Source organism: Equus przewalskii, chromosome 16, assembly GCF_037783145.1.
Source record: "Equus przewalskii isolate Varuska chromosome 16, EquPr2, whole genome shotgun sequence".
In the NCBI taxonomy this organism is placed as follows: Eukaryota; Metazoa; Chordata; class Mammalia; order Perissodactyla; family Equidae; genus Equus; species Equus przewalskii.
This window is the reverse complement of record NC_091846.1, coordinates 4,949,261-4,970,851: the sequence shown is the minus strand read 5'-3', so window position 1 is coordinate 4,970,851 and position 21,591 is coordinate 4,949,261. Positions and strand designations below refer to the sequence as shown.

The 21,591-nt window shown below is 47.0% G+C and overlaps 1 protein-coding gene across 9 annotated transcripts in view; it reads left to right on the top strand.

The window, feature by feature from the left end:
* MTMR6 (myotubularin related protein 6) overlaps nucleotides 1-21,591 on the top strand; it is a 93,696-nt gene that overhangs the window by 59,424 nt on the left and 12,681 nt on the right. For 2 of the 9 annotated variants that reach the window (XM_070578641.1, XM_070578638.1), the window contains one exon: nucleotides 6,290-6,681. The exons of 1 other annotated variant lie outside the window; for it this stretch is intronic. In XM_070578641.1, the coding sequence (XP_070434742.1) occupies nucleotides 6,290-6,296 (7 nt within the window). In that variant the 3' untranslated portion in view covers nucleotides 6,297-6,681. Of the gene's footprint in view, nucleotides 1-1,640; nucleotides 1,934-6,289; nucleotides 6,758-17,508; nucleotides 17,706-21,591 lie in introns of those variants that run through there. 6 more of the 9 variants (XM_070578636.1, XM_070578640.1, XM_070578643.1 and 3 more) reach the window with 6 other exon arrangements.

Here is a 21,591-nt window from a genome sequence, read left to right as displayed (position 1 = left end):
CCTCTGTCCCTGGACTTGAATTACTATGGGCCCTGCTAAAATAAAAGCTGTAAAGAATTTTTCCTTATTTATCTATTTTTGTCATCTTCTACTTATTTCTGGTCTGAAGGTTGCCCTGTAGAATGTTTAGTTGTTCTCCACAATGGTTTTACTAGTGTGTTAGGAAAATAGATGGGAACGAGCTACTTCAAGAATTATCTAGAGTCCTAGTCCAGGGCTGCAATGCAGCCAATGCAGCCGGCCCTGCTGCAGGGCGAAGTTTCACATCCCGAGTCAAATACAGTCGTGGCTCCTGGAATAAGGGTTTCTGGTGTCTATTTCTTCATCTGCTACATCTCACGGTTGACACCGACACGAAAATGAACAATGGTCGGGTGTCATATGTCATTTCTTAAACGGTAACAGGATGAAACCCCTTAATTTAGGATTCTGGATTCAATTTATAATTTTAGATTCAATTCATAATTAGTTGTCTGCTGTGGAGATTTAATATGGTACGGAATGTGTGAGCGGAGACTCTCTCACTGTGTTAAAAGTAGAAGTCAGGGGGCCGGCCTGGGGGCATAGTGGTTAAGTTCCTGCACTCCGCTTTGGCGGCCCAGGTTCACGGGTTCAAATCCCACACATGGACCTACACATGGCTCATCAAGTCATGCTGTGGTAGCATCTCACATACAAAATAGAGGAAGATTGGCACAGGTGTTAGCTCAGGGCCAATCTTCCTAACCAAAAAAAAAAAAGTGGAAGTCAGTCATCAGAAAGCCGAAAGACAAGGTTAGAAGTGTCTGTGGTGTACAGGCTACAAGAGAAGTCTTTTAAGGTCTAGGATTCACTTTTGGTGGTAAAGCTTAGCCATGATGACAGGGAAAGCCTGCTTTTAGCCATCTCAAATATTTATGTACGTCTTTCCAGCTCACGCTAGAATAGGAGTCCATTCAAAGAGAAGCATTTCAACCACACGGGACTAGAGGGCCCTGATGGAGAACGCTGGAAACGCAGGCTCAGGAGGGAGGAAACATGTTTTGTTCAGCAGAAGCATGATTTATTCAGTAAGAGCGGACAAGAGTCTGTGAAACAGCCTCCGCTAGTTTTTGCCATTACAGAGATATATCGGAGGAAAAGAATATTGGAGATCCACACCGGTGAAATTCGAACAATTTCCAAACATGTGAGTCTACTTTCCTCGTAGAAGACGAGGCCGTCCTTAGGAGGGCGGTTCTGCTTTTCTTAGGAAGTTAGGGGATGAAGTCCCTGCTGGAGACCCCTGAGCGACCCTCTGCTCAGCCCCCTCCCCGCTCAGCTTGTGTGTCTGAGCAATCCTGCACGTCCCTCCGCAGCCTCCGGGGATCCGGCGGATCTTTCCAGCCCCCTGCGGCTCTCTCTCCCCGTGCTGGCTTCAGGTCTCCTTGATGGGCACCTGCCTGCCTTTTCTTCCTGCCCTTCATGCTCGTTCTGGCTTTGGAGCCTGAGCAAGGCCGGCCCCTTGGCCTCCGCAACCCTGCTTCCCATGAAATCTCAGCCGCTCTGCGCACGTGTCCCAGGCAGCCCCGCTCGCCCGTCTCCATCACACCGCCTCGCTTTGTCGTCTTCACGTCACTCTCTGCAGCCGATTTGTTTACTTCCTCTTGGTTTCCCCACAGGGATGTAAGCTCTGTCGGAAAAGGACTTGTCCAGGCACCTTCTCGACCGCGCCACCGGCAGCTCGCTCCGCGCCAGGCACAGTGATCGGGTCCCTGAAATGTGAAGTCGCCGAGGCGGACACTTTACTATGAACTGAGTGGATTAAGTCAAACACCGTATTTGTTGAAGGAAGGAAGGAATAATTAGTTTTAAAAGATTATAGATCACAATAAATGCTAATAAATAGAAAAATCTTTAACGGGACAAAATGGGAAACTTGGATAGATCAATAATAAAAAAATAAATTTTAAAATTTTGTTAAAGATTTATTTTCCCCAAATTCCAGAGTAGAAACCTGTAGACCAATCTCACCTTTTAACATAGATGTGAAATGCTACATAAAATACTAGGAAATTAAACAGTACATTTAAAGAATAATTTATTATGCTCATATAAGATATATTTCAAGTATACAAGAATAACTACATTAAAATATATTAATAAATCAAATTAATAACTCATAAAGTGAAAAATTCCCCTCTTTAGACGCTGAAGAGATATTCATGAAATTCAGAGTTCTTGCCCTATTGAGATCAGAAAAACCCTTAAAACACGAGGGATATCAAGGTACATATTTGAAATAGAATATGTGATTCTATTAAACAACAGCTAAGTGTGAAAACCTAGGCGTATTTCCACAAAAACTGGGGGTAAACTCCAAGGATGGGTGCTATCACTCTTATTATTTACCATTTCCTGGAGGTTCTGGGCAACGCAGTTAGACATCAAGTAGAAATGAGACATAATTATCTAAAAGAAGAAAAGAATTTGCAGCCAATATTGTTGTCTACCTAAAAAGCGCACCAGATCATCGATTAAAGAAACATTTCATTGGATAAAGAATCAGTAAAGTGGCTGAATGCAAGATAAATATCCTAAAAATTGACAGCTTGCTTCTATACCAGCAAACTGCTGCATTCTTCGCTTGATCTGAAACAAATAATTGTCATAATTCAGAAGTGGAACCAGGGCCTTCTTCATTAAGAAAATATTATTTTTCCCCTTCGATGGTGGTTTTGCCTTCTTCCTCACTCTGGGAAGTCGACCACAAAAACCAGCCCACAGAGGAGTTGGGAGGCTGAGAAAGCAGCTCTGCTTCAAACTGATCTTAAAGATAAGAGTCACTCAGATGGTGGGGGGCGGCGTATGTGTGGGGTGAGGGTAAGGAACCAGGACCAGTGTCCTTGTGCTGTTTAAAGCGTAGCTTGAAATAAGAATTACTGGAGGAGTCCCTATCAACTCGTGCAAGTTGAATAATTTAAGCCCTTTAAGTGTTCCTTTTTGGAAAAAGAAATCAAGAGTTTATTGATCACACGTACGAGGCCGTGGAATCGAAAGGAAGAGACAGGCGGAGTGAGGCGGCGCCCCCTTCCGGAGCAAAGGCAGCAGGAGGGTGTGAGTTCGCCGGCACTTGCCTTTCGCCTTAGCGGACGTCGCAGATCCGAGGCTGCCGCTTCCGAGGAAAGAGCGCCACGCATGCAGGGTGCACAGTTCTGTTGCTTCCACATCACACTTCCTATCCCTCCCAGTTAGAGAGTCTCTGTCAGTAGGGTCATCTTCTGGCCCGTGGCTCCAGACACCAGTTAGCCTGTGGGCGGCTGCTGGCCTCAGGCCGTAATCAAGTTTTCCCAGTCTTTGGCAAAATGAAGGATGGAAGGACGGTGTACTATGCACATATGTGTTGGGATCAGGTTGCTAACTGTCTTCTCCTGGGAGGGATGATCTTTGTTTCTGAGACCTTGTCAGTTCTATGTTCTTTGCTGTTATAATATCTTTATTTTTGTTTGTTGACTGCTTAATGACCTTACTTGGCATAGTGGAATGCTACCGTTCTGTCTGCCTAACTCTGCTTCCCCTTTTGCCCTTTCTAATATATCATATTGCTTTATTTTGTTGCTTGTGTATTCATTTATTCGTTTATTCCACATGTATTAACCATCTATCATGGAATTTAGTAGAGCTTAGGCCAAAACCAAAAAAAGAAACTTTGCCCCCATGAAACACTCTTTGAACTTCATCAGTTCCTTAAATCTCAAGGTGGGAAAGTCTTAGATTCTTTCCTCAGAGGATGGAGTGGGGAGGGAATATGAGAGATTTTTGGAATTCTAAAGAGAGAAGAGATGGGATAGAAAGATGAGCAGGAGGTTGCCAAATTAGACTTTGCCAGTGTGCCAGCTTTCCAGGCAACTGAGGGGATGGCTGTCGACTTTGTTAAAATTCACTAGTCTAAATAGAAAGAGTTGTTCTTTAATCACACACACTTTAAAGATGATTGAAGGAGACTTCAAAACGTAAAGAGCTGTAAGATGTCAATACCAGAGAAAATCTGGTGTCATTCTGTGGATATTTTAACTTGGGATGAGCTTATAAAACTTGTAAAAGCCAGATGAGTGTGGAACCGATCTTTCCCAACCAGTACCCATGACTGCGTCTCTCCAACACTAGGCTGTAAGTGTCTTAAGGGCAGGGGCTGGGTCTTGCTCATCTTTATTCCTGGTGCCCAGCACAGTGCCTGGGGCATTACTAGTACTGAATAAATATTTGTTAATTGATCGAATATAAAAACTCTACGTGATTACCTAGAATGCCAAGATCCTTTTCCCAAATTGAAACCTGGTTCAATCTTACGGTGAGATCCCACAAAAATGCTGCTTGTCAGGTAAACCCTTTCAGGAAATCAAGACTTTGGGAAATTGTTTCTTTTGACCCCAATTTTCTAACATGTCATTAAAATTTAATGGAGACACAGAGCCAATAAACTTCCCCGCTGTTCCAAGCAGGTCTCTTAAGTTCCCCAGCACACACAGTCCTCGGATGGCTGCCCTTCCGGTGACTTCCCAGTGCACTTGGAGTAGAATTTAACCCCCTCACTGGACGTGAACCTTTTTTCCCTGCCAGCCTCGCTCTTGTGTGCTGAGCTCCAATGTGATGAAAGGGACTTTTGTCCTCATTGTGAATCTTCTTTTAGGAAAACAAAATCAAATGCACTGTCAAAACCATAATATTACCACTTTCAGTGTATGAATGCTTGCTTAGTGAAAAAGACAGCGATGGGAAATGAAACAGCGGGATGCCGGAAGACGAGACGCTCTCCCAGCTCCCTTGGCCTCGCCTCCCTGTCCCCCAGAAGGCTTGGGAAAAGAGCTACCTCTATTACTGAGTTGGCCTTGAAGAGCAGGGCCTTCATTGTGCTGCGCTGGGTTCCCCACTGAGCTGCCACTCAAACGGCAGCACGACCGGAAGCTGACAACGCTGTTGCCACGGCCAAATGCTCATCCGAGTACCATCATCTGCACTGAGACACAGCTGCGGGAAAATGCGTCTGCTCTCACCAGCGTCACCAGCGCCAGCTCCTCCGGCGCGGTCGGAGTTAAAGCTCTAAAACTCTAAATCCCCTTTCAGCTCCCATAGCCTAGCATTAGTTGCTCTGGTAGTGGGTTTAGTTTCATCAGGTAGCCAGAAGGCAAAAGAGAGGATGCAATATCGATTGGTCATCCTTTCCTGAATATAGTCGCGTGGTACTGGAGAACATTCTGATTTAAATTCCTTAGGTGTCATTGCAAATGAATTCACAGTTCAGAGATGTATTCAACTGGGATTACCCAAAAGAAAAGGGAGCAGAATTTGAAACTCAAAATTTAAATTAAATCATTGTCTAGTTAACCTTTTATAGTTAATTACTCTATGTACAGTCACTGGTAATTTCAAAATCCTAAGTCCCAAATCGGAGTTAATTAGCATTCGGTAAAGTCGTCATCTGCTTTTGATTCCATTTGTGTCATCTTAGCTGCTCCTCGAGGTGACAGGATCCAAGTGTCGTCAGGCTTAGAGTTTTTTTTCGGTTTTCTATTCCTTAGTCTTACATAAATGGCTTAATATTGTTTTAGCTTAGATTCATCTAAGTTTTTAGAAAATGTTCGATTTTAGAATAGTCAGGTTTACAGAAGAGTTCTAAAGATGGCACAGAAAATTCCACATACTTCATACACCGTTTCCTCTAGTGTTAACATCTTACATGACTATGGCACGTTTGTCACAATTAAGGAACTAACATTGGTACATTATTATTAAACCCTATGCTTTCCTCAGTTTTCCCCCGATGTTCTTTTTCTGTCCCAGGATCCCATCTAGGTTACTAGCTTACATGTAGGTGTCGTGTCTCCCTAACCTCCTTTGCATTGTGACGACTTCTCAGTCTTTCCTTGCTTTTCATGACTTTGACAGTTTTGAGGAGTACTGGTACGTATTTTGCAGAATGTCCCTTTGTTGGGATGTGTTGATGTTTTTCTCATGATTAGACTGGGGTTGTGTTTCTTGGAAGGAAGCGCATGGAGGTAAAGTGCCATTTTCATCACATCAGATCAAGGGTACGTGTTAGTATAACTTATTGCTGCTGATGTTGACCTTGACCACCTGGCTGAGGTAGTGTTTGCCAGTTTCTCCACTGGATTACTCAGGATTCTCCAGTGAAACTGAACCAATAGGATTGCTCATAAATGTATATATAGTATAAGGGTAGTATTTATTAATACTTTATTATTTGCTATGTTAAGATTATAATAACGTATTATAAAATATTATGTTATTTTATTATATTATATATTATAAGGTATTGACTCATGTGATTATGGAGGCTGAGAAGTCCTATGATCTGCCGTCTACAAACTTGAGACGGAGAAAGGCCGTTAGTAGAGTCGGAAGGCCTGGGAGCCAGAGAGCCAATGGCCTGTGTAGATGATGGTGCCAGTGATGTCCCAGCCGCCCAGCCAGGCAGAGAGCGAATTCAGCCTTCCTCGCCTTCTTCCATGCAGGCCCTCAACAGATGGGATGCTGCCCACCAGCACCGGGGAAGGTTGTCTGCTTTGCTCAGTCTACCAATTCAAATGCCAATCTCTTCTGGAAACGCTCTCACAGACACACCCAGAAATAATGTTTAACCACATACCTGGGCACCCATGATCCAGTCAAGTTGAGGCATTAAAATTAACCAGCACATCCGCAGTGGAGTTCCGTTTTTCTTCCTTTCCAGACTCGACTCTTCGGAAGCAGATCACTAAGCACAGCCCACACTCGAGGGGTAGGGAGTTCAACTCCACTTCTTTGAGGGGGGAATATCTACATAAATTATTGGGAATTCTTTTTTTTCCCCCACAGTATCAGTAAATTAATTAATTAATTAATTAATTTTTACTGCAGTAACATTGGTTTATAACATTTTGTAAATTTCAGGTGTACATCATTATATTTCAAATTCTGTGCAGATTACATCATGTTCACTACCCAAAGACTAATTACAATCCATCACCACACACATGTGCCTAATCACCCTTTTCACCCTCCTCCCTTCCCCCTTCCCCTCTGGTAAACAGCAATTCAATCTCTGTATCTATGTATTTGTTTGTTGTTATTGTTATCTCCTATTTATAAGTGAGATTATATGGTATTTGACTTTCTCCCTCTGACTTATTTCACTTAGTGTAATACCCTCAAGGTCCATCCATGTTGTCACAAATGGCAGGATTTCATCCTTTTTATGGCTGAGTAGTATTCCATTGTGTATATATACCACATCTTCTTTATCCATTCGTCCCTTGATGGGCACCTACGTTGTTCTGAAGTCTTGGCTATTGTGAATAATACTGCAGTGAACATAGGGGTGCATATATCTTTACGCATTCGTGTTTTCATGTTGTTTGGATAAATACCCAGCAGTGGAATAGATGGATCATATGGTAGTTCTAGTCTTAATTTTTTGAGGAATCTCCACACTGTTTTCCATAGTGGCTGCACCAGTTTGCACTCCCACCAGCAGTGTATGAGAGGTTCCTTTTTGCCACATCCTCTCCAACACTTGTTATTTCCTGTCTTGTTAATTATATCCATTCTGATGGAAGGGAGATGATATCTCATTGTAGTTTTGATTTGCATTTCTCTGATAGTTAGTGATGTTGAACATCTTTTCATCTGTCTGTTGGCCAAATGTATATATTCTTTGGAAAAATATCTGTTCAGATCTTTTGCCCATTTTTTAAACTGGGTTGTTGGTTTTTTGTTGTTGAGACGTATGAGTTCTTTGTATATTTTCGATATTAACCCTTTATCTGATATGTGGTTTGCAAATATCTTCTCCTAATTGTTAGGTTGTCTTTTCATTTTATTGGTGTTTTCCTCTACTGTGCAGAAGTTTTTTAGTTTGCTGTAGTCCCATTTGTCTATTTTTTCTATTGTTTCCCTTGCCTGGTCAGACATGGTACTTGAAAATATGCTGCTAAGACCAATGTCAAAGAGCGTACTGCTTGTGTTTTCTTCCAGAAGTTTCATGGTTTTAGGTCTTACATTCAAGTCTTTAATCCATTTTGAGTTAGTTTTTGTGCATGGTGTAAGGGAATGGTCTACTTTCATTCTTTTTCATGTTTCTGTCCAGTTTTACAAACACCATTTATTTATTCGTTTATTTTAAGGTTTTATTTTTCCTTTTTCTCCCTAAAGCCCCCCGGTACATAGTTGTGTATTTTTAGTTGTGGGTCCTTCCAGTTGTGGCATGTGGGACGCCACCCCAGCACAGCCTGATGAGCAGTGCCATGTCCGCACCCAGGATTTGAACCAGCGAAACCCTGGGCCGCCTAAGCAGAGCGTGAGAACTTAACCACTCAGCCACAGGGCCGACCCCCCAACACCATTTATTGAAGAGACTTTCCTTTCTCCATTGTATGTTCTTCGGTCCCTGGTTGAAAATTAGCTGTCCATAGACGTGGGGGTTTATTTCTGGGCTCTCAGTTTTGTTCCATTGATCTGTGTGTCTGTTTTTGTGCCAGTACCATCTGTTTTCATTACCATAGCTTTGTAGTATATTTTGAAATCAGGGAGTGTGATACCTCCAGCTTTGTTCTTTTTTCTCAGGTTTCCTCTGGCTATTCAGGGCCTTTTGTTGTTCCACATAAATTTTAGGGTTCTTTGTTCTGTTTCTGTGAAAGATGTCATTGGAACTTTGATAAGGATTGCATGAAATCTGTAGATTGCTTTATGAAGTATGGACATTTTAATTATGTTAATTCTTCCAATCCCAGAGCACAGAATATCTTTTCATTTCTTTGTGTCTACTTCAATTTCTTTCCACAATGTTTGATAGTTTTCAGTGTACAGATCTTTCACCTCTTTGGTTAAATTTATTCCTAGGTATTTTATCCTTTTTGTTGCAATTGTAAATGGGGTTGTATTCTTAATTTCTCTTTCTGCTACTTTGTTGTTAGTGTATAGAAATGCCACTCATTTTTTATGTTGATTTTGTATCCTGCAACTTTACTGTATTCATCTATTATTTCTAAAAGTCTTTTTTTTTTTTTGAGGAAGATTAGCCCTGAGCTAACTGCTGCCAATCCTCCTCTTTTTTGCTGAGGAAGCCTGGCCCTGAGCCAACATCCGTGCCCATCTTCCTCTACTTTATATGTGGGACGCCTCCCACAGCATGGCTTGCCAAGCAGTGCCATGTCCGCACCTGGGATCTGAACTGGCGTACCCTGTGCCGCTGAGAAGCAGAAGGTGTGAACTTAACCACTGCGCCACCGGGCCAGCCCGATTTCTAAAATTTTTTGGTGGAATTCTTTTGTAAAGGATATTTATCTCTTCTCTCCCACATATTTATTTATTCATTTATTTACTTACATCGGAAAGGACTCATGGGTATTTATTTTATATTTGGGGTTGTATATTAATACTACATTATTTATTTTGTTGCTCATTGTTTGAGTTTTGACCTTGGAGCTCTTTCAGGTTGGAAACCCATACACTTTTTAAAATGTAAAATTACTATAATGTTTAAAATGTAAATCAGAGAGAAGTCAATGGCCCAAGTGTAAATTCCTTGGGATGACCTGTTTTGAGAGTGGCAAACCCAAAGTGCAACTGACAGCAGGTGGGGTAGCTTGTCTCCAAGATGCTGCCATCAATTCCTTCCCTCCCTGGACACAAAAGCCACCTCTCCTTTGAGAGTGGAATCTCTACCTCCCTTGCCCTTAAATCTAGGCTGGCCTTAGTGACTTGCTTGACCAATAGAACGTGGCAGAAGTGATATCTGGGGCTTTCAGATCTAGGTCATAAGAAGCTTTGCAGCTTCTCCTGGGCCCCCTGGAATGCTCACTCAGGAATGCTTGCTCTGTGGGAAGCCAGTCACCATGTAAGAAGTCTGACTACCCTGCTGGAGAAGCCCAAAGTGCAAGGAGGGGCTGTCAAGGATGAGATGCCAAGTAGAGAGGGACAGGCTAGGAAGCCTGGAGTTGCCAGACATGGGAGCGAAAAAGCCATCTTGGAAGTGTCTCCTCCAGCCCCATCTCCCCAGCTGACACCCTGTGGATCAGAGACAGATTGCTCAGCCATGCTCTTCCTGCATTTGAACAAAATCAAGTTGTGGTTTCCATCAACTACGTTTTGGGGTAGTCTTGAAACTGGTAAAGAGAAATTATTCTGACACTCGTGGAAAATAGCAAGAAAGAGTTGATTCAAGACTATTGCAATAGGGGAGAGAGACTGAACTCACCTCTGAATATAGCAGGGACAAGTGGGGATTTACAACCAACCAGCAAGATGGGGTAGTGGATGCAAAATCACTAAGAGGAACTTGGTTAGGAGTCAAGGTTGGTTTCGGGAGAGGAGCTTGCTTGGATATCAAGGGGAAGGGTTCTCAACAAACCGACAGACTCGTTGGTAACATTGGACTTGACAGACCAAGGACAGGGCCAAGGTTAAAGGCTAGTTGGCTGTGGAGCCAGACTCAAGTTTGGTGGAGGATGGAGTCCTTGTCTTGTGCAGTGATGGAGATCAACGAGCAGGAGTGAGGGTGGCCAGAAGGCATGGCAGGAGCCAGGTGGGCTTCCCTGGAGCCCTCCTGCGTCCTGGCTCAGGAGTGCCTAGAGGAGCTGGGCTCCTTCCCTCTGGGCCCAGGAGGACACTTTGTTCAAAAGACATTCATAATTTCAACACATTTCCGGGTTTTGAAGAAGGCTCAGGAAGAGGCGCTGGCAGTGATCAGGTGGGGAAGGACGGGGGCTCCTGAGGAGGAGCAGCTCAGGAATGGAGAAACACAGACGCCATTTTCTCTGCTTAACTGGGGGAAGGGGTGAATGTGGGAGCCTGCTACACACCCCGTATATTCCAAATACAGCTTTTATCCTGTGCCACAGCTACTGAGGGGAAACTCAAACCATTTTCTAAGTTTCCTGTACCCAGCATTTCTTTAAGTAGTGGCAATATGGATGGACTTCTGTACCTCCTAGTTATAAATTTCGTCTTTAATCATCACTCCCACAAAAAAGACTCACTATTGGTTTCAAGATAATCACAGAATAATGTGATGAATGGAGTCCAGGGCTATAGACATACTTTATGTGACATGAGGGCCGTGGCTTGCCTAATGAGTTCAATGACATATTTATGACCCTCATGTTTCACTTTCAACCCAAAGCCTAGAATATTTCATAAACATTATCTTATATCAAAGCCTGCGGAATCACTATTCTAGAAGTATTTTATCAGTCATATATTTTCTCTCTGAAATGCTCTCATGAAATCAGAGTTACGCGTGTAATAACACAGCACGCGTGCAATAGGGAAGCCGATGCGCAGCCGCGGAGCGGTTCTCCTGAGAGCGGCCCTGGAGAGGAGACATAGATTCTACTCTGGTTCATCGGCATCAGCATTGTGCACGCAGGAGATGAAGTCTGAAACAAATGTGAAAAGACCCGAGACCTTCGGGTCGGCCCAATTCTCCCCCTTGCCCTGGGGGCGCACGGTGAAGCCATTCACAGCGCCAGGAAAGGGAGAAAACAGACCCCGCCCCGCCCCCCCCCCCCCACCCCGGATCCCGGGGAATAAGGACAGGGTGTCGGTGTTGGGTAGAGTGGCAGGGTTCACAGCGCTCCTCCGGGTCGCGCGCTCGCTCCCACGGTACAAACGAGGAAGGACAGTCTGCGAGGGGCCGCGGATCCGGATCAAGGTCGTGAGCTGTTATGTGGGAACCAGAGGGTCCTCAGGACAGAAACGAAGCAAACCTCCAAAGACTTCGTGTATGTAAGGCCTCCAGCCTTACGAGGAATTGTACCTCTTGGCGTCCCCTTCAGTCCTCACTATAGTCCTATGGATCATGTACAGCAAGAAGTAGTATTCTGGTTCGAGTTACGGAATGGGAAGCTCAGAAAGACCAGTCTCCCAGCTTAGAGCTGGTGCGAAGCCTCCGTCCCGGCCACACTGCGTGGCGCCCACTTCCCCGGAGCGTGAAGGGTCACCTGGTCGTGGGCGAGCTTGGCCATCCCGCTCTCCAGATGGGCGGCTTTCTGTCCTCCCTCCGGATCGCAGCAGGCATGGAGGGCAGCCTGAGCGAGCTCCCAGCGCCGCTGCCACCCTCTGACCCGAGCAGGCTGACTTCCCCAAAGTTGTTTTTTACCCCCTCCCCCTGACCTCAGCCTCCTCCTCTGTACAGTGAGGATGTAGGTCAATACAGGCACAGGTGCGCGCCCACAGCACACGCGCCCTCCGTCTGCAGTGAGGGTGTGGGAAGACGCTTTGCCGAACGGTGACACGTAACTCACCCAGAGCTTTTCCATGGGCGGACACGACGTGCCTTCTGTCACTCCACCCTTGCAACCGTGTGAGATAGGTGCTACGAAGCCCCCTCCCATGGAGGGAGAGGCTGAGGGGGGGCGAGGCCGCGCCCGAGGCCTGGGAGCCAGCAGGGTGCGCGGTGGCCCCGGGGCCGGAGCCTTCCTCCACCAGCCCTGCCTCGTGCCGCCGGCGGGTCTCGGCCAGCAGGCACCGCCCCGGCTGCTGCTTTTACCGTCCTCACCCTCCACACGGCCCGGAGATTCGGAGCGTGCCCCTGGCCAGGCCCCTCGGGGGCGGCCCCTCGAAAAACTTAGAACCAAACATGCTCCGACAGGCCCGGCGTTCAGTCTTTTGTCCGAGTATCTGCACCGTTATGGTCAGTATGTGAAATTATCTATTTTATAGAAATGGCTTATCTAAGAGGCTCACACTTACTGCTGTCCACACCAGGGCACGCTCCTGGAGGAGAGCCTTTGAGAACGCTCATCTTTAATGAAACAGACTAAGGTTAAGATGTAATCAAGTTGGTAAAACCAATACAGTTTTGGGAGAAAAATTCCTAAAATGACTATTCCTTTGTAGAGCACAGGAAGTGATGAGCTGAGTCGTCTCCTGAAGTCGTGTTAGCTGTTTCCCCGCCCCTCCCTACGGTACCTGTGAGTCCCGGGTGGGAGAGAGGGAGCTGCGCAGTGTGAGGACCCGCCCCCGCCTTCCTGCCCACTTCCCCTCAGTGTGCCGCCAGCCCACCCTGGGCCAGCTGGCGTGCTGGTTACCGGAGGGGAGGATGAGGGAGAAACGTGAGCTTCCCACGTTTCTCAACTATCCCAACAAGCATGTATTTCCAGTGGAGGGCCCTGCTCTCAAGGTACGGGGTGCCTGAGAGCTTTTAGCAGGGGCACTTCTTGGAGGAAGTTCCCCGGGGTTGAGAGACGTGAGCTGAGCTCTGAATTCGCCTGGGCGGAAAGTGGCACCACGTGGGGAGGAGCTGGTGTCCGGAGGCTGAGGCAGGAAGTGGACAGGTGCTTGGGGCCAGGTGGCTGGAGCCTAGTGGACAAGGGACCATGGCAGGAGGCAGGGTAGGACAGAGAGCCAAGGGCCATGTCATCAAGGATGTAGACTAGGCTGAGGATTTCAGACTTGATTGTCCTGAGAAAAATGGGAAATTACTGGAAGGTTGTAAGCAGGAGCGGGCCTTTACTCTCAGAGTCTGGCCCTTTAGAAGAGGAGGAATTGCTAGTGTGGCGGGTTGTGTGCAGCTCCCGCCGCCCGCTCCGGCTGCAGAAGCGCAGCCCATCCTGTAGGACCGCCAGGCCCTCTGCACAGGAAGACCAGGCCCCGTGGCCCGCCCCCAGCGCAGGTGAGCTCACCTAGAGGGGCCTGGGGACAGGTGGTGGCCAGGACAACCATCTGTGAGGAACAGGAGCTGTCACTCGACAAACCTACTGAGTGCCTCCTGCAGGTGGTGATGGAGTGACAGTTTCAACTAGGCCAAATGGAAAAGTTCCTTTTTTTTTTTTTTTAAAGATTTTATTTTTTCCTTTTTCTCCCCAAAGCCCCCTGGTACATAGCTGTGTATTCTTTGTTGTGGGTTCTTCCCCAGTTGTGGCATGCGGGACGCTGCCTCAGCGTGGCCTGATGAGCAGTGCCATGTCTGCACCCAGGATTCGAACCAACGAAACACCAGGCCGCCCGCAGTGGAGCGTGAGAACTTAACCACTCGGCTACAGGGCCAGCCCCTGGAAGAGTTCCTTTTTTTAGCAACGGTTGGAAGATCTGTTTGGGGGCTTGAGTTGAGTTTGGTGTTTTTCCCGTTTGTCATTCGGATAATTGGACACCTTCCCCCCGCAGCCCCCGGTGCCTCCCCCCGGTGGGGACATGTGTAGGGGCACCAAGCAGAGCTTCTGGGGGAGACGAGGGGTGGCTCCTGTTCCTGCAGACCAACGGCCATTTCTGTTTGACAGAAAGAAGTGTCTGGGGCGTCAACATATGAAATGTAAGAGAAAACGGGCCTAGGCCGGTTTCCCCTCATGAAACATCCCTCTCCATGTGCACAATATGTTCTGGAAGGAAATGAAACAAAGCTGAGCCCAGCCTAACCCAGGTAGGGTGGAGCGTCAGAAAGTTTCACAGAGAAAGTCTTTACCCAGACGCTTTAGTATTTTGCTCTCTTTTGTTTTATTGAGATTATTAGACGAGTTTCTTTTAAGGCCCTTGGCTCATGAGTCTGAAGTGAAGGCTGCTTTGTTTCTCGCCAGGAACTTTCCATCCTGGATCCGTGTTTCTCCATGAGTAGGTTCCAGGGGGGTATAACTGTCCCCACTTGTGCTCAGTTGAGGGGAATGTGGAGTGAAGCACTTCACAAACGCCGTCTTTGAGCACAGGGAGTGTCACAGTCCAGGCAGTGGTGAGGTGACACACGGGGTGTCACAGTCCAGGCAGTGGTGAGGTGACACACGGGGTGTCACAGTCCAGGCAGTGGTGAGGTGATGCACGGGGTGTCACAGTCCAGGCAGTGGTGAGGTGACACATGGGGTGTCACAGTCCAGGCAGTGGTGAGGTGAACATAGTAAACCAGAGCACGTGATAATGCTTTGAGTGTGACGTCCAGCTATTGCAAAAAGTACGAAAAGCCAGTCTTTCCTCTTTTTGACAGTGTGCTTAGAGCACATCTCTCATGTCCATGTCTCAAGGATTCTGAGAGAACGCAAGAATCAGTCGGACTTCTGAATGACACCATTTCCTAAAATAATCCTGTAAGTGAAGCACACTTGAGCTCAGCGTCCAGTCTTTGATTTTGGCCTTGAATCAGCCAGCCAATTAGCTGCTGCAGATCCATCTCCTTGATTATTCAAAATGTAACCAGCGAATGCTTTGGCACAGTCACCCATTCTAGGAAAACCTGGCATCTGACATGGAAGTCACATTTACTTCCCTTGGAATACATCTGAAACGCTGGCACATGAAAGCTCACACATCTAGACAGCTCTTTTGGATAAATCATTTATGACACTGTTATGGTCACACTTGGCCTCGTGTGCCTTTATTATTTTTCAATTGTAAATGCCAAACACACAGCCACCACTATCCAGACATAGGCCCTCTCCCAGCTTCCGGGGCCTCAGCTCCCCACCAGGAGCACCCACAGCCGGAAGCCCCAGGGTCCGCGGGGCGGCTCTGCACTGGGGGCGCTGGCGGGAGAGCTTCAGGTTGTCTCCGAGGACAGGCTGTCTGTCTGAGAGGACCAAGTGGCATTGAGGGCTGGGCACGGACCTCTGCATCCCATTCCTACCAGGAAACAAATGGCCTGTGGTCCTTTCTCCTTTCTTCTTCTTCCCTTAAGCCGATGAACATCTTTTTAATCTGTCTTCCTCCACAGTTCACTCGTTTTCAATTAGTTTTTCCACGCTCTTTTCTAAGGCGTAAATTATTCAGAATAGAACTGTAGCACGTTAATGCCCTCTTGCTCATCCCTGAAACCACACAACCTGGCACCTAGTGCAGATTAAATATGCGTTCGGTGAATGAACTAATGAATGATTTCTTTACTGGCCACAGAGGCACACACCGTCCATTCCAGAACCGTTGCAATAATGTCATTCCTGAAGAGAGAAATGGAACATATTTCACCATCGGAAAAATGTTCTGATTGGTTTGGGATCAAAATTGAGAAGCGATTAATTGAAGGTGAAAGAACAATAAGTACTGAACAGTGACCTTCAGGAGCTCTTTTAGTGCTAAGAAAAGGTACTCATCTGGCTACTGTAGGCAAGGAGGCCTCATTAAAGGGATATGTGAGGAAATGAAGAAACGAGGGACGTGTCACACGGCAGGGCCTCCGGGGACACAGTGCCAGGCGTCTTTCTCATTGGCGACAGGGCCGCCTGGCCCCCTCGCGACAGGAACTGGCTGAGCTTCATTCTACCCTACAGCACCCAGGCGGTGGTGGCTCTGGGGCTCTGGTACTGACCCACCCGCCTTGACCAGGGACTGACTTCTGTCTCCAGTGGTCCTTCTGGCTGCCGATTCCTCCCTGCATTGTCTCTGGGCTCCTGATCGCCGTCTCTGCAGCGTGCCTCTGTCTTCCACTGTGTTCTGCCTTTCGCATCCACACTCCCCAAGAGGAGAATTGGATTAGTCCATTACAGTGGTGGAAATTAAATTAACCCCAAACCCAGAGCATGGATATCCAAACTAATTAAAACAAGCCACACTCTAACCTGCTGTGCTCATCGGGAACCAGTGGAAAACAGAAAGAGAAGTAACTTCTCTACAAGTTCACCTGCAAATCCAGAGGAAGCTGCCCTTTCTGCTTCCTTCGCATTCTCCTGTCCCCCTCCGCTCCGGCCGCCCTTTCCTTCTCCTTCCATCTGGATGCTCACGTGTTCTCTCGGTCGTGGCAGCAGCGCCATGTGCTGTCAGAGCTCTGACACCCTTGCACCGCTTCTGGCTGATTTCCACATCACGTCCCAGCCCCTCTGCCCGCTCCCGCTCTCTCCCGCACGTGCCCTAAACGACACCTGTCTTCACTACGCTGGGCCTGTCAGTCCTTCGCCACATCCCCCTCCCAGCCGAGCAAACTTCCGGCTGGGGAAGCCGGGGCGGAGAGTAAAGCCAGGCTGGCCATGTGGCCCAGTGGAGGGCCCGGGCAGCCCATCCCCAGGTGGGATGGAGGACCCTGCAGCCTGGGGCACACGAGTTGCTGGGCTCCCTGACGTGTTCCCGCTCTTTGATTCAGCCCGTTCAGGGACTTTCTGAGGGGCACGTGATGCAGAAACAAGTCTCTTAGAACTGGAGAATTCAGCTCGGCTCCGTCCCCCAAATCACTCGTGTGTGACTCTTTCATTTCAAGAAAGAAGGACTGGTGAGTGCTGTCTCAAGATTTGCCCTGGGCAGAGTCATGAAGTAGAAGCAGGTGGTATTCGTCTTTGGCACCTGCGGTGACGATGTGGGGGCCTACCAACAACCAGTCCGTCCTCTTCCCTTGTTAACCAAATTCCAGTTTTGTTCTAAGATTGGTTGACTCAGGGAAGATGGAACCAGCTCTAGATTAGTCTAAGCCAATCACCATAATCCTATTACCCTTTGCTAGTGATTGGGTTTGGGCAGGAGGGGAGGGCGAGCATGTTCTTTTCTGGCCAATGAGATGTAAAGGAAGTCTGTTGGAGAATTTGGGGAAATATTTTCTGTTCTGATGAAAACAGAGATACATGAAGTGAATTTACTCTTTCCTTCCAGCCTTTGTATATTGTTGTGTGATGATGTGATGCTTGGAACTGTGGCAGCCATCTTGTGACCAAGAAGAGAAAAAAAAAATCAAGAGAATGCAGAGAAGCCGACCTAGAGCCCTGATATCATCAAACCGCTGCCTTGATGTGGAACTTTCTACCTCTATACTTATTATATGTAATAATAAACCCCTATTGCTTAAGCCACTCTTAGTCAAGTATTCTGTTGCTTGCTACCAAAAGCTCCTTGATAAATGTGTCAGGCACCAACAAGCCTTAGGACCTTCCTGGAGAAGCCCACGGTGGTGGATTTTGTCTGGAGGAGCTTGTTGTATGCATGGCAGAGAGGAAGGGAGATAGGAGAAGATGAAACATCTTTTTTGATAACCCTTAGCCAAGAAACAGTACTAGCCCCCAGGAAATGTCAGGATCTGCTTTGTTCACCCCCCATCCCAGATTGCTCCCTCAGTCAGGTGCACCTATTTGTCTTTCTCGGGAGAATTTGGAAAGGAAACAAATGAAGAGACCCCCAAAGTCAAGGAATGTCCTCTATCTTGGTGCTGGGGCATTGGGTTCAGATGAGATATGGTCTGCGTGGAAGCGGGAATCAGCCTGGAGCCATCTTAAAGGAGAGGCCACGGGCAGGGACCTTGGGGCAGGAGCAGAGAGTCTGTGTAGTGTGGGTGTGGGGTGTGCTGGGAATCAGGAGCCTGGGCTGGCAGCAGGGGTGGGGTAGATGGCAAGTGGCCAGCGTGAGGGCGTGTTGCACTCATTCGGGGACCTCCCCAACAAAGGAGAGTCTCTAAAAGATAACATGAAATCCACCTCTACCCTAAAGAAAAGTCGGATCGAACACGCGCCAGGCCCAGAAAACACCAGCCCTGGATCCCAACCGGCCTGTCAGGTGAGTTGGCTCTGGTCCCCCTCCCAAGCAGGGGCCCACGCGGATGGAGGGGAGGAGGCCCCGTGAAGAAACGAGAGCCCCCCTTTTCCTCCTGGCCTTCAGCCCAAAGAAGAACCAGGCTGGAGGGAAACCTTAACGTTTTTGTAAAAATGTTAAAATGATTATGGAAATTTTCACGTAGACACAAAAGTGGAAAGAATAGAGAAATGAAGCCCCATTTCTTCCTCCTTTCGTTTCAACAATGCTCAGACTCTGCCTTTATGCGTTACCTGTGCTTCCCCAACACTGTTTTCCCGGTGTATTTTGAGGCAAATCCCAGACATTGCGTCACAGCACTGGTACGTAGCTCAGTGTGCGTCTCTGACAGATAAGGGCTTAAAAAAACACACATAACCACGGTGCTGTTATCACATCCAGCCAAACTCAATACTATTCCCACAATATCTCACATTTAATAGGCAATCCATGTTCAATTTTCCCCTTGACTCAAAAATGAATTTTTTGGTTGGTTGATTCTAGACAGGATCCAAACAGGACCCTCGCCTTCCGCTTGTGTGATGGGTCTCAGGGCTCCATTTAGCTCCGGCTGGTTTTTAACCGCCACCGATGATCATTCTCCAGCTCCACCACTTCTTTAGGGGGCTGCAAAATTGTGATTTTCTAACGATATAATTACTTCAGTATTAATTAGCTGGGTTCTTCTGGATTAAGGAGAATTTCCCCCATCCACTGTTTGATTACTCTCAAGTGCAGTCTACGTGGGAAAGGCAGGCTAGATGCTCGATTCTTCCCCTTTATAGACCCGTCTTCAGAGTAACCTGCGAGTGTTCTTGCAACCTCTGAAGACAGCCAGTACGTTTGGGTTCGTTTGTGTGTTTGATTTTGTTTATTTTCACGTTATTGTGAACCCACGGGTTTTGTATATTTGATTGCCATGACCCTTCTTTCTGATGCTCAGATGGTCCCATTTTTGGTGAACTGGTAACCTGCAGATTGGGTCCTGTGTCATTTACAAAATACTCAGTGGTCTTTGATGGTTTCCTTACCTTCAGGCTCAAAATGTCTTAGGTTCATCTCGTACATTTCATGCTCCAAATCTGACATCAGGCATTTCCCCAAGGAGCCCTGGTTCCTTTAGTTGGAAAATGGTATTTAGGAACTAAATCTGTGTGAAGAAGTGTTTAAAAACCTCTACTATTGCATGGAATTGGACATTTTTAATTACAGATAAATGAGACTTTACTAAAATTGACAGGAAGACCTGTTTTCTGAGGCTGATGGGAGTCATGGACCTGCCCTAACTCGTGCCTAGCTCTGGGCAATTGAATGAACATTTCTAGCCTCAGGGCCTTCTCATTTGTAAAATGGAAATAGCAGTACCTCGTCAGTGCCTGTGATGATTAAGTAAGAGAGTCCATGTATTAAGTTCTTATTCTAATACATGTTCACCAAATGGTGGTAATAGTGATCATTGTTGTCGTCGTCTCTGAAACCCAGAGGAGAGACTCATTCTCGGGGATATAGGAAAGTTACCCGGAGGATGGAGGTTTCAAAAATGATGGCCAGACGGGGCAGGCACGAACAGTCTCACAGTTGACCAAGGGCTGGTGATGTACTCACGCTGTTGCATAGACACACACGTGTGTGCACACACACAGTTCTGCAGCAGCACACCCCACAGTGTAGATGGAAGGTCATAACAAGAGAGTGCACCAGAAACGCTGATGTATGGGCCATTATTAATGGTAATTGCACTAACCACACACAAACCCAGCATCGGAGCTGCTACGATTGCCCTGAGAACTCGTGGATGGGCGGGCAGCCGTTTGGAATAATGAACACGTGAATGCATTGGGCGGTGAAAGAAAAGCAAGAGACGCCACACGTCTGGTCTCATTTAGAGAGCTGGTTGTGATTTCACCCACTGCTTTGTGTTGTGCTGCTGAACACAGCTGGTCAGGTGACTGACAATGGCACCGCAGAACACAGGGCTTCAGCTGACACAGCGAAGCCCGATTCCTGCCTTCAGTACGAGAGCCCACCAGGTGTGCAAAGTAGTTATCAGTGCTGGGAAGAACGACATAAAAAGAGCACGGCACGAGGGAAGGCATTGGGCCAAAAGGAAGAAATGTTTTCAGTTTCTGTCTAGTGAGATTTGGGCTCGTTTCTTACTAAGCACGATTGCAGCAAAGGCTCACATATTCGGCATTGTCACGGAACAGAGCCTGTCCTTTGTGGTGAATAATGAACGTTATTATTTTGGTGGTTAACTTTATGTATCATCTTGACTAGGCTAAGGGATGCCAGGTACTGGTAAAACACCATTCCCGAGTTCATCTGGGAGGGTGTTTCTGGAAGAGATTAGCGTTTGAATTGGTGGACTCAGTAAAGAGATTTGCTCTCGCCAATGTGGGTGGGCATCATACAATCAGCTGAGGCCCAAAATAGAACAAAAAGGTGGAGGAAGGGTGAATTTGCCATTTTTGTTTGAACTGAGACATCCATCTTCTCCTGCCCTCAGACATCGGCACTCCTGGTTCTCAGGCCTTTGGACTCAGACTGAATTAAACCACTGGCTTCCCAGGGTCCAGCTTGCAGATGGCAGAGGGTGAGACCTCGACTGCCATAACCACGTGAGCCAGTTCCTACAATAAATCTCCTTATCTGTCTATCCATCCATCCATCCATCCATCCATCCTTCCATCCATCCATCCATCCTTCCATCCATCTATCCTGTTGTTTCTGTTTCTCTGGAGAACCTTGATTAGTACATTATTTTAAAAAAAGAGAGAGCATGGATGCCAAACAAGCTATACTTTCTCTACTCACACAATTTTTATCCTTTGATATACATGTCACAAATCATTTTTTAAAGAAAAACAGAAAAAAGTCTTTTAAAAATTATTTCTCTTCAGAATAGACCATCCGAGCACACTGGATGAGAGCTGGAGGCAGAATGCCCAGGGCGGCAGAGCTCGGATGCCGAAGTCTGGACCGTCCCTCGCCCCCACGCTCCTCACCACCTCACCTCAGGCAGGGCATTGGGTGTTTCTGTACATTTGACGCTGTTTCTCACCAGGACTTTTTCACTCCAGCTTCTAATGCTTCTGATAGCACTTAGGGGGGACAACTCAGGAGCCACGTCTCCAACTTAAGCTCCGTGAGCCTCCTACCCATCTAATTCTTGCC